This window comes from Vanessa cardui, chromosome 15 (assembly GCF_905220365.1).
Source record: "Vanessa cardui chromosome 15, ilVanCard2.1, whole genome shotgun sequence".
In the NCBI taxonomy this organism is placed as follows: Eukaryota; Metazoa; Arthropoda; class Insecta; order Lepidoptera; family Nymphalidae; genus Vanessa; species Vanessa cardui.
The window spans coordinates 9,103,724-9,117,886 of record NC_061137.1 but is presented as its reverse complement, the minus strand read 5'-3'; the positions used below and the strand labels follow the sequence as shown (position 1 = coordinate 9,117,886).

The 14,163-nt window shown below is 30.6% G+C and overlaps 1 protein-coding gene across 1 annotated transcript; it reads left to right on the top strand.

The window, feature by feature from the left end:
• The first annotated feature begins 383 nt into the window (after window positions 1-383).
• On the top strand, window positions 384-10,715 carry LOC124535857 (myb-like protein Q). The gene is made up of 3 exons (XM_047112246.1): window positions 384-523; window positions 709-761; window positions 7,774-10,715. The coding sequence occupies exons 2-3, from the start codon at window positions 744-746 to the stop codon at window positions 10,045-10,047; spliced, it is 2,292 nt and encodes a 763-aa protein (XP_046968202.1). The 5' UTR covers window positions 384-523; window positions 709-743; the 3' UTR covers window positions 10,048-10,715.
• The last annotated feature ends 3,448 nt before the right edge of the window (window positions 10,716-14,163 follow it).

Genomic DNA, 14,163 nt, shown 5'->3' with positions numbered 1-14,163 from the left:
TAGCCCATACAACAAACAACGGTGCTCAGTTTTGTGAACACAAAAATTAATTAAATTTTATTTTGTAATAAAATCATTTGTTGAAACAATATTTTCATCAAAATAATAGAGTTTAAAAGAACAAACATTGATTATGTATGATAATTTTTTTTTTACAAAATCATCGTTAAATTTCGTTGCAGTACAAACGCATTTATTATGTGTAAATAAATTAATAATATTTTGTAAAGATTATATACCTTTTTATTAAATTAATGCAAAAAAACAATCTTAAAAAGATCTGTTTATTTACGATTTTCAATGTTTTTTCTATATATTTTTTATGTAAGTTAGTTAAAGTCACAGGATATATTTAAGTGAAAGTGTGCAATCAAGTTTATCGCACGCACTATAGTCGCCGTGTGCTTTCGGACAAGCAGAGTCTCAGCGCATCTCGAACTCTTCCGAGGTATATAAGAACGTAACATAGTGATTCACAGACCCATTGCTTTGCACGTACTCGACCACTGGAACACGATAACAGGTACGGTTGACCAAATGCTTAAAAAAGCTCATACGATATTGACATCTAATAAAATGTAATAAGTCATACTCTGGCTTGTATGTTTTAAGCTATATCTTGTTTGGTCTCAATTTAAAGTGCAGATTAGTGTTGTGTTGTGAGGTGTAGTGCTGTGATTGATAAGGATTTTTTTTTTCTTTTGACAGAAAGTGGAGCGGCGTTATACATTTGCAGTTTGAAAATGCGGTGGTTTTCAGTGGTAAATATTTTTTTATTGTATATTTTAGTTTAATAAGTTCAAAGACAATTTATACATACTTCAAAGTATTAAATAATATCGGATTTCGTAACCGTGTGTAGTTTTTGTATTATGAGTGAATTTAATGATATTATTATTTGATGGCTGTCGTAGAATTGATTATTTATTAGGGTTCGCTAAATGGTCCACATTCGACCAATATTATTATCGGGAATTAGAAACACAATTTCAAAAAACGGAAAAAAATATTGGTTAACAAGCTGAACAGGAAAAGTTTTGTCTTGTCTATTTATATCTACATAATAGATTAAATGTGAAAACAAACAAACGAGATATGACAATTGTAATGCAGTTTAATGCAACAACAATATTTCGTTAAATCATATTAAATAATTGCTAACATGAGCACTATTACAAGTCATTACTTGACTCTCTGAACTGAGATGGCACAATAATTAAAGTACGTGAATCTTAATCGAAGCTACATACTTAACGATGAGAGATTCCATGAATCCGTATTGAAGAAGCGTGATAATAAAAGTTTCAATATTGCTCCTGCGCTGGAGAAAAGGCCTTAGCTCAATGTGGATTTAATAGGTTGTTAATTTCACTTATTTCATTTGAGGTTTGGCTGGTCTAGTATATACTCGGGGTATTGCTGATGCTTCTTGTCGTTCTAGATACAAGCCAGATCGAGGAGACCTCATCAGCAATGTAGTTTTCGTAATTCATTAAAAGTAATACTAGTTGTCGTTTGCGGTTTCGCTCATGTTTTAGGGGGACGGTTGTCATGTGTTAGGCAAAACAAGTATATCCTTTCTTGGAGGTCAAGCTTGATCAAATTCGGTTCATTGGTTTAGTCGTGAAATAGCGAAAGACAGATAGACAGACAGAGTTACTCTATACATTTATAATATATTTATACATGTCCTTACCGGAGAAAAAGAAAGAGCTGAGATGGCCCAGTGGTTAGAACGCGTGCATCTTAACCGATGATTGCGGGTTCAAACCCAAGCAAGCACCGCTGATTCATGTGCTTAATTTGTCTTTATAATTCATCTCGGGCTCAGCGGTGAAGGAAAAACCTGCATGTGACAAACCTTCTCCTCGAAGGGAGAGGAGGCCCAGCGGTAGGAATTTACAGGCTGTTGTTGTTGTTGTTACCGGAGAAGAATACCTCTGAACTCTTTTACTTTTGATATCGTTGAAATTGCACTGAAGTAAGAATTCAACTCGATATATTTATGTGTTCAAGTAATTTTTCGTAGTATCAAAAGCGATATTACCTGTTACTAACAAAGCAATATATTCTAAATAATATTTATGATAAATGCCTAAAAGTATTATGTCAATAGTTTTGATTTATGTAGAAAATTCTCAAGACATGCAAATTTACCATAGAGATTTATATAACATCCTGTTAGAATTTTAAAACATCGTTAGAAAAGCCTACAAACTAATACATTATAACGTCTAAAGTGGTATATTTTTTTGTTAAAATTGCTTTCTAGTTTCTGTTATGCCTTTTAATAATTTTAATAATTAGCTTATAAACGTTAAGTATAATTTATTTGGTAGTAAGGTGCGGTAGGTATCATAATTCATGATATATTGTACCGCCAAACAGTACAATGTGATCCTGTTTGAAAGATGAGTGAGCCAGTATAACTACAGGCGAAATGGTGCAAAGGCATTCTAATTAATAGTTAAAAACTTATGAGTGCGTCATTTTTTTTGTCTATATAAAATTTTTCGTTTTATCAAAAATAGAAAACCTTATTCCATTATATTCAATTTATATGAAACTGTATCGTTGTTTTGTGAAATTATCAAGATTACATCATTGACTATAAAAAATTTGGAATTTAAAACGAGAGGCGCTAGTTTTCGAATATTTTTGTTTGAATAAAACATAAATACATACCGGTATATTACTTTCTATTTGCAAAACTAAAAGGTTACAAAAGAAATAGAGAAATTATAAAAAGTCTCAAAAATACCAATCTAAGATACATTTATATTATAAATCAGTGATTTATCGATTTGATCTGTATTAAGAGTTACTATATTCATTTGTCATAATGTTTTTATTCTGGATTATTAAACGTTAAAAGATTTTGGATTAAAATGTTTAAATAGTAATTTTACAACCGGTTTATTATACCACCAGTAGTTATAATTAGGTTTCAATATAAGTATAGTGACTTCCTTGTTGGTCTAGTGGCAAGTTTATAAGGCTAATCTCGAGATCCTGGGTATCTTAGACCCATAAAATGTTACGTAGCTTCCTGTCTCGACAAAGTTTGCAGTGACAACACTCGCGAATCTCGGAAAGTATGCAAAGATATTATTCCATCGCTCCTCTGTAGTGTTGTATAGCATTCCTATCGGATTATGATTGTGACAGCATAGAGAGTACTCTCGAGTTTGTCCACGCTCTCGAACGCTATAACATTATCTGCGTAGGAAGTTGTCTTTTTATCAATGAGAAACTTTGTGACCGATGTTATAAAATAAAAAGTATATCTGTGTGTTTAAAGTATCATTTGTTGCTTTTAATTTTACAATAATTCGATATTAATATATATTTAAAAGAAGATTCATTTTAATATTCATATTCATATTAATGACACAATATTTTATATTATGTCTATGAACGTCTAACAAGAATAGAGTTCCAAGTGCATCTGTTCTACTAATTCATCTGTAGTTCCAGAAAAGTTAAAGCAATTAAATTTTATATTAGCAAACTATTTTATTTTCTTTATTATATTTTGTGTGTCACATGAAATAAACGTGCGGAAATACTTAGAAGATATATCTTCATTTATCAAATATAGTATTTAATCTTCTACACGAAAACAAAATAGAAATAAATATGCAACAAAAAATTTACTTTGCGAAACAAAATTTAATTACATTTTTTATGTTAGTAAGCAATTGAATTACATTGCAGTCTTACTATATAATGTGATTTTTTTCTAATATAATCATTAACATTTTTTCTTTTAATATTTTGTGTAGTATTGCACATAAAGTAGCAATAATGTATTGTTATTTAAACTTGTGTTAGTTTGATGTCCTGTAATCTAATAACCAAATATTTTGTTTAATTTTATTTGTTTTGATAACAAAAGACATAGCGGTATGTTAACAGTTATTTGGCAAATGATCGAGAACGTACGTGTTGTTGCCTAGATTTTAGTATGCACTGTAATACCTAACTCTCTTTTGCAATGTATTCATTCTTTTATCTATACTCGTTATAACGAACACACTTTCCCGTTGCATTCATAGAAATACATAATGATGCTTAATATTCTTGTTCTCACTTGAGCTTCAAATTTTTAATTGACTTAATTGCTTAATATTTTAGATATTTGGATATCTCAACGAAACGGTAATTAAAATATCTTGTATTTCTTACGTTATTAATAACAATTACAATCCAACAAACATTGTTCATAAAAAAGAAATGAAGTTTAATAATTTACAAAAAAACTTTTTTTTCGTTATCAAAATGTATTGGTAGCATTTTTTACAGTTTTGAATGTGTCTTTACTGGCCGTTTTGATAGTAATCATTTAAAAAGTACAATTGTAAATATTTATATGAAATATTACCATTCGTGTATTTGACCAATTTCTAAAGAATAGCAATGACTGTCATAATCGTGTAATTGTGCATACTGATGAGATATATGTATGTTAATAAATAACGTTTATCTTTGTACCATAAAAATAATTACACGACTCAATCAATCAATCGATTTAAAATGTTTTATTGAATGTTATCACGACATAGAGACATGCTTGTTTACGTAGTTATTTCAACTCATTATTTTGTATAGTAGTTAAACTAATACTTAAAATTAATGTGCATAGTATTTCTAATTGTAATAATATTAAATTAATGCAAAATTTAATTCAACTCAATTGGTTGAGAGTTTTTTAATTTAACCAATTTTTTTTTATTATAATTGACGTTTACAGATGACTTAAGTATGTGTTTACAAGACTAGTATGATAAGATTAATAATTCTCTATTAGATTGACTGAGCAATTCCTATCCAGTTATGAACAAAACAGACAGGTACGACTAATTAATTTATTGAGAAATACAAAAAAACAATGAAAACGAAGACGTAGTTGAGACAAGCTTGTTTTAAAGCCTGGCATATAAAGAATCGCTAACAAAATTTGTAATCTTTATCACAATTTGTAATGAAACTAGTGATCATTTTTTTTTAGGTTATTTAATCGTGTGAAACGTATATACCTCACTAGTAGTTAGTTAGAAGCAAGTTAGCCCAGCAGATAGATCAAGTGGATGTAGTAAAAATTGGATTGTAGGTTTGAGCGCCATCGAATTTGCCATGAAGGAGTCATTGGAGTACTTAAGCAGTGGCGGCAGAAGATCGAATCTTAATGAGGGCAAGACTTTGCGAGGTCCTTGTTTTTTTTTCAAATGAGACCCTTTGCACCACGAAGCCGTGGGCGCTGGCCGACCTTAGGCCGCCACTGTACTTAAGTGCAATAAGCTGCAAATCTTCAGGTTTTACATAATATTAGAGCTAGACTTTTGTCCAGCGGGAAACTTACAAGCCATGTAGTGTATTATTATTTGAAAATTTAAATCAAATAAGGAATCAAATTTCACTATCGTATCAATTTCGTTTACGTTATGCGTTGAATATTTTAAAAAAACTTTGTAGGTTTATGTTACACAACCTTTCATTAAAATTTTGACGATTCGTAAGATATTAGATAATGCTCTCACGATTTTAATAGTAGGGTACGAACCCTACTATTAAAATTTACGGTCATTAAAATTCATCGTTGAAAGCTTAATCATCTGTAAGTCACGTGCGACCGGAAAACCCTTTTTTTTAATATGCTATATGATTTTGAAATAATTTGTCTCTTTCTGAGTTTTTTATACATTAATTAAATAGGTATGGTATTTATTTTACTAAACTTGGATGTTTATTAAAAAAAAAATATACCTACAATGATACTAGATTTTTGCTTTTATAATTTGCTGCAAACTACTGTACTGCCATGGAAAACATAGCTTAGTTACTCGTGCTTATCGGCTAAGTGAATAAATAAGGTATAGGTTGTCAAGCCATTATGTTGATTACTTCCACGTTACTTTATCTATTTTCAATTAAGATGACTATATTTGTTATTTGACACATTGAACAAGTTCCTCATTTCATAATGTGGAGTTATCGCAAATATGCAAAGCAATCTTCTAACAGAGAGTCATGTTAGGCAGTCATCACTAATGTCATAATCTGACCTGAATCCGAACCAAAAACATTATACAAGTCATCATGATTGCGCACACGTGCTTCTAGCTGGGTCATTAAATTATCGAATACATTTCGACTTGTATTTCGTGTTCAGTTATATTGTAATCATTATTTGTTTTATTTTCATTTGTTGAAGATGATTATTACACAGGTAATCAAATGTAAGTCATAATACAATCAGTATTCATATCGAATTTTATGGGTTGTTTAATACCAAAAAGGTTTTATATACGTTTAACTTAATTGTGTGTTTCGAATGTTTATGACTTCATAATATGTTATAATTATCCTATTTATACACATACTTTGAAATATCATTCTTTTAAATGTAGAACTCCAGTTTTATATAACCATTAAATAGTGGAAAGCAATGTAGTTTGTTATTTTTAGTGAAACATGCTAGTTTTATTGTTTTCGTTGAATAAAAGCGAGAAGAGTGAGGTCATTGTATCGGCCAGAGAATCATAATTACGAATCAACGGGAAAATTCTAGTAATCCTGCTAACATTCTCGTGTAAATAACTCTTATACAATAAATACTCGGCATTAAAATTTGACGATGAATTTATCAGCAAGTTTATTTTTACTCAAACAGTCAGGATTATAGAGCGGAAAATGTAAGTATTTAGCAATCCCATTGGACGCAATTTGACTTTCTCTTTTTATTGTCGATTAAATCCACTATTCTCACTTTCGTCTCGCGCTGCTTCGACGACACGTAACTCGCTTCATCTTTGCATGCGTGCAGTCAGATTATGACAATTTGTACGTGTTTCAGCGAAAGCTTGTTAATAATTGTTTGTTTGTAGTTTGGACCATTAATTATTTTTAATTGAACAAAAGTATGTTATAATGACTGTGACTGTTTTTTGTATTTAGATAAAATTAAATCTGGCCTCAGCTTGACTTTTTATAATTTAAATATTTGTGTTCATTTTAAAGATATAAATAGGTACACATATAGTGTCCGATAGCAGTTCTTTTAACAAATAGTGACTATTTACCAAGTAAAAATTTTTTTACTAAAAGTCAATGACCTTGGGAACTAAGATGATGTCCCTTGTACCTGTACCACTGGCTGTCTAGCCACTGTCTCTTTAAACCAGAACTCAACTATAGCTATTTGGCGATAGAATTTGTGATCAAGGTGATACCATGTAAAAGTTGGTATATTATTCCGGAAATATAATGTTGAGCAACATTACCAGAACATCAATAATGAATAATGGATCTTTCTTTCCGCGATGTATACATTAATAATACATAATTAATAAGCTCAACTTATTGCATCATAGTTGGATTATTCATGGAATAATAGTGAAATTTATATAATTTTTAATTATGCGATAAATTAATGCGTCGAGGTCATGGAAAGCTAACACGGCGTGTCAGAGGATTTGCAGATGTTTAAGTAAATAGTTGTTATGTAAACGTAAAGTATAAACCAAGATTATTTATGTGTCGTAAACTTTATGCACATCTTATGTATTAACCTAATCTGTTTTATGAGTTGATTTTCTTTATTACTTTTTGTCTAATCTATTACGTTGTATTTTAAAAAAGTTAAGATTATTTTGTGCTTAACCAATCATACAAGCACTATAAGACTTACTTTTACTTAGCAATGTTAAAAATATATTTAAATTAATCACGAATGTATACATGTGATTAAATGAAAGTTTTTCTCAATTTCAGGTTATTTTTTGTCTGGCGCTGACAGCAGTTATAGCGGTTCCAGATCCCAAGAAATTCAAAAATGAGTCTAATGTAAAGGATAAAAAGAGCGAGGCTCTGACAAGCGACGAAAAGAAATTTTTGAGAGAAGTTGAAGAAAAATTTGGCGTGAAATCAGATGTTCCAGTGGAGAGTGAGAAGAAAGAACCGGAAACTAAAAAGGAAGAGAATAATAAAGAAAATTCATCATCACAGCATAAACCACCATTTCCAGCTGTCATTGCCATTGAAATCGTAAATGACACGGATTCGAAATCAAAAGGCAAACGTACTATTGATGCCAATCTAGGTTATGGATACAAGACCAACAATGGCTACAGTTACACTTACTTTGGAAAATCGAATCAAGACAAGGGAAAATTTATGATTTATCCTTATTCACAAGAAGATATACCAGCAAATCAAAATTCACAGGACTCTAAATATAGTTCCTTGTCAAACTCTAAATACTCATCTTCTTCTACAAACGTTGAAATCCAGCCATCACAGGCCTATGAATTGGTTCCTTTAAATGACGAACCAACGTCTTATGAATACAAAAAACCTGCCGTTGAATTTAAGGACAATTATGAAAAGAGTTTAGAAAACCCTTCTGTGGGTTACTCGAGTGGAAAAGCCGCTCAAACGTTATACACAACTTACAATGGTCAAGAATTTTCAGGCTTGAGTGGACAATTCCCCACCGTGATGCCAAATTACTTTATTAATCCCACGCAGCTTCTTAACAATCCTCATTATCAGAATGCTGGTTTGACTCAAGATCATTTGCGTACTCAGAATTCATACTTAAATCAAAACAAGGGAATTGTACCTGTATTAGTCTTAAGGGTCCCCAGTTCTTACTTGAAAAACCCAACAGCTGAATTGTATCCCGATTTACCAAAAAATTATCCTCTATCGCAACATTTAAACAGCGTTAACCTCCAAGAATTAGTTAATCAATATTTCAAGAAAAATGGCTTCTCATCTGCACCACAGATAATGTCTTATCAAAGCCAATCCGTATCTCAGCCTGAGACCAGGCAACAACATTACTCGAATCCTTATGTCAAACCTACATATACTCAAGCAGATTATTCTGGTATTCAGTATTCTGCAGTAAAACCAGTAATGGCAAGATATCCTTTGACTTATAATCAGCAAAAATATTTGGTCTCTCAACCCCAATCACTTTACCAAAGTTCAGTTTCACAGCAACATTATCAACGACAACAACAACCGCAACAACAGTATGAATACGAGTATCGTTACGTTCCTCAAACAGAAGTTAAAATGCGTTCTTATTATATTCAACCTCAATATCAACAAAATTCACAGTCAGGTTCTATTTCTAACGAATATCAACAATACGATCAATCAGTTTCTCAACAAAAGCCAAACTCAGATGATTCTTCAGCAAGTATTGAATATGGAACCCCGCAGTATTCTAGCAGCCAACAAGGTCAAGAAGCCTCTGTGGAATATGATACCCAAAATGCTGCACAGGGCTCTGTTCAGCCAGATGTATCTCAATATGTATCTGCAAATTCGGAAAGTAATAACGGTTATGACCTAACACAACAAAATGTTGATTATTCAAAACAATCAGGATCCTCCGGATACGATACTGCGTCGCTTCCTGCTTATAGCACTTCACCAGATTATTATTCAACACAAACCGGACAGAAAAGTTCCGTTTCTATACTCCCATCAAAATTAATACACACTGAACAATACCAAGACAATTCTGGATCTAACGAACCCCAACAGTATGTTTATCAAACTGAAAAAGTTCAAGATTCAAAAACGTATGTTCTTTCTGAAAACTATCCCAGCAAAGATCACACAATTGCTACCGTCCTACCATATTCTTACAGCTCAAACTCAAAACCTTCGCAATCAAGTATCCAGACAGTAAGCTACGTTACTCCAATGCCATCAGCCAAATATCAATCTCAGTATAACGTTATGGTACCACAGACTGTTTTAAAGAACCCAAACAGTGAGAAGGTATCGTATGTTAACTCACAATCGTTGCATTATTTGCAAGCTGGTCAATACACTGATTCTAATTCTGAAAGTGATTATACTGTAAGTAATCAATACGTACAGCCAATAGCAAGTAAGCCATCATATCCTAGGAATTATCACGCACACCCAAAAAGAATGGTAAAGACACCAATGAAGGCTGAAGCTTCATCTAAAATACCATCAAGGAAGACAATTGAAAGAAGCGAAAAGAAAAAGTCATCGTAATTTGTTACCGTCTTAATAAATTATAAAAAGTATTAATGAATCTACTGTTAACGTTTTGTAAATATGAAGTAATGAATTCAAAGGATAACGTATTATTAATATTTCGTTTAGTTTTAACTTTAAATAAAACGACGTATTAAGTTTATATACAATTGAACACTTAAATATTTCGCGGTTTAATTTATCTATTTGTATATTATATTCATTTTAATCACGATTTTACGAGCAACTTTGTTTTAACTCAAGGCCCAGTTATTATATTTAGGGTGAAATGGTGATTATAACACTAATATAATATGTTTTATTGTTATTTATACATAGTAACTGTGTATAATACGTTCCGTTTCAAATATATCATTGTTCTATCTACAACTTATATGAAACATGAAAGCAAATTTATTGCGTTACCAATAATAGACCTAACATATAATTGTTGCCATCATTACCTATTTATTGCTTATAATACTTCCAATTTTTTAGAATAATATCCTATAAAACTGTAATAGTTTCTACTATCAGCTAGAATTCGGCTGTTATTAAGTGCAATATTTTTTAGATATTTAAGTGATACATGTTACTATTATTTTCTTGTAATAATTATGTTTGTTAATTTTGACTCAATTTTGTGTATACAAACTATGTTGTTGAAATAAATATCTTTAAGCTGATTTTGTTCTTAATATCCATGCATTGATTCGATTAATATTACACCATATATCATAAAAGTATCCAGGACTAGAATTCTAGATTAAAAAAAAATAGTTTCGTGTATTCAAAAATATAATAAACAAAAGTAGTAAAACGAATCACATACACAAACTACTTTTTGTTAAATTACAATACATTTCAACTTGTACACAGTAATCATAAAAGTTTGGATGATGCTGAAATTAATAACTTACCAAATTATGATAAACTCAATGCAAATAATTAAATACCGATTTGAATAAGCAGTATAAAAAATAAAGTGAAGAGTAATCTACGGGTTCAGCTAAGGAAATCTTACTTATCTAATTAAAACAAAAGTTTGCAAGCCGTACTTAGGTTTGATGCGGTTAAGCGTAGCAGCATTTGTATTTTATTGATCTAAAAAAACTACAACGTTCATAAAATATACTTAATTAGAAGATAAAATTATTACAGTATTGACAATATAGTTTCACATGCAGTTAATGTGATACATTACAACAAAGTTTTGTTATAACATAAGATTATTTATTATCCTCATAAATAAACTATTTCGTCCAAAACTTAAGGGCTATTTAAGTTTAATATCATTCTGTGGTTACAACTTATTGGCAAGTCTGCTTTGTCATATTCCAAAATTAATGACGAAAAATCTTCTAACGCAATTTAAAGTAATTAAATGATTTGAACAAATATAGTTGTGTATGAGAACATTGTCTAAATTTAATTACATGGTTAAACAGCCTTTAATATTAATATAGTTAATACGCCCCCGTTATATAGGAAGGATTGCATCAAATCGTTGTCCATTAATACTCGCGTATTTATCTCTGAGAGTAGTGTAAATTGTATATCGTAATAAAAGATGAGTTATCCGTACTTCTATTATGTTTATTGTTATATCCGTTTATATGATGTCTAGGTTGACGAGGATGTCCTCCAGGATTATTTTAGCCATAGCGAATATTCTCAACGGATACTACTGATTAATATTAATTGATATTATTTTATAATACACTAGATGTCAATCATAAAAAAAATCTTCATAGCAAATTTCATCAAATTCGGTAAAGTGGTTTCGCCGTGAACAAAAACTCATAGTACCAGACATTGGGTTTTCATAGTCGGTTATTTTTAATAATCATGCATTCTGAGTTAAGAGTATGTAAGGACTGCTTCTTAAATTTTGCCTACTACTGAGTATATACATATAGATGGAAAAATATAATAATTTTTTGCTCGACGCGAGATCTCCAGGGACTCGAGAATCTGCGGCTAAATAAGCCACTAGTTCAAATAAAGAATATGAACGCAGGATAATAATTTTGTAAGTAAAATGTTGATATCTTAAGGCCAATATTTTCTACTATGCAAAGGGCAATTGAAACAATTGCACTTTGAACTTTGATCTTTGAACTGTAATATACGTTGTATTTAACGCTCTCATGATATTGCTAATTCGAAACAATGAAACATTACATAATAATTTCTATGTTCTTTGAATAATAAAGATAGACTTTCGCCGGATCTACATAAACCGTAATTTGACCTCTAAAAAAATATTAAGAAGCTTTTCGTGTACTCAATTTTATTTATGAAGTTTCATACGTTTTTTTCTTACGACTAGTAAATATAGTTTATGTATTTATAATATTAATAAAATAATAGTATTAAATTTAATGACTTTAATAAAATGATGGAATATTGAAAAACATTCGCGCTTTATGAAGAATACTTCATTAATAGTTAAAAGAATCAGTAGTCACTAAATACATTAGTTATCCTGATAATCCAAATAAAGAAAATATGGCAATACATATAGTTCCTGTTGTTAGACATCCTGTATTGGTTATGTAATTGATTAATTTATTTCAATTCCTATAGTTTTTTAACTACATACAAGCTTAGCGAACGTCAAACGCCTGTTATTTTTATATAGCATCTCTACACGAACGATTCGAAAATATTTTTTTTATTTTAATTCGAAAACATTACTGGTTAGAGGGATTTGTATTTGGAATTTAGTAACTACATCAATATGTTATGGGTTTTAATTTAAAGGACGAGCAATTACAGGAACACTTAAAGGAACTTATACGCAATTAAAATATTATATGTATTTTGTTTCCTACAGTATGAAGATATATAGGCTGAGGTGATTATATGCCAGCGGTTATCTTTCTCGTATCGGATTATCTTCACAGATTGCCCTTAAAAATTTGCTCGTTGAACGTTGCTAAAAGTGAATAATTTAATTTAAGGAAATAAAATAAATATAAAACGAATCTATTGATGTGTTGTTCGATTACAGCGACCGTGTATCACACATATTTTGTAACAGGCTACCGGAATAACACGTGTCACAACTTTTCCTATTCCTGCTCGGTCTGGTACGGAGCCGGTATTGAAGAAAATGCGGAAGGGAACAGAGAGAGAAAACAGCCCTACCCAGTACTTGAATTTTTATGTGTCATGTCATGTTTCTATTTATATAAAACTTACGATTGGTATTCGTATTTCGAATACATTTATTATAACAAATATTTATTAATTTACTATTTATAAATAAAATATTACATGGAAATTAATTTGATGTATGGTATTATTATTCACATAAGGTCACTTAAGGTTGACTGTGAATAGATCAGCGGTTAACCGCTGTTGAGAGATTTGAAAGCAAGTTCAATATTGGCTCCTTGGGGTATCAAATTATATCACATGCTGTACGCTTTACTTTCTTTAGTTATAAACAACAAAAAAAATGTGTATTCGATATGTATCATAATAATTATATATTAATAATATATTAATTTTGATACATCTATGTTTGCTATTAGCAACGAAATTAATTCGTTTTAAAACATGCTTTGCAATTATCATAGTTATCACTAGTAAGACAAGGTGATAGGAAAAGCTCCGTTCAGATAAAAGTACCACTTCTAACTTTTTAAGCCGATACTTATCTGTCTGGTCTGCGATAGGTTTACTAATATTTAGTTTGTGTGTGTGATTTATTTCCGATTTTTTTATTTGGAAATACAAATTCGTTTTAGAACTGAAAATACCTATGATTTTTAGAAAAAATCTTTATTCAAAAAGTTCTATAAAAAAAAACCAATTCCAAGACAGAAATTATACAGCAAAAAATAAATATAAGTCGGATCGTTACGTAACACGTAGCGTTTTATTTGTTTTATGTTATCTATCAAGTTAATTAAAGCAATGTATCACAGCCTGTGTACTTGTAAGACCTTTGCCAGTTACGTTCAGAACGTTATCTTTATTGTAGCATATTTGCAATGTCATTTATTTAACAAGCGCCTATCGGGCAAGCTTAGAAAGCAAGCTATTTTCTGTGCCTATTCATTTATTAGAAAGACGCCCAAGGAATATCTAAAACCATCAAACTCATAAACAAGGGGCAGGTGT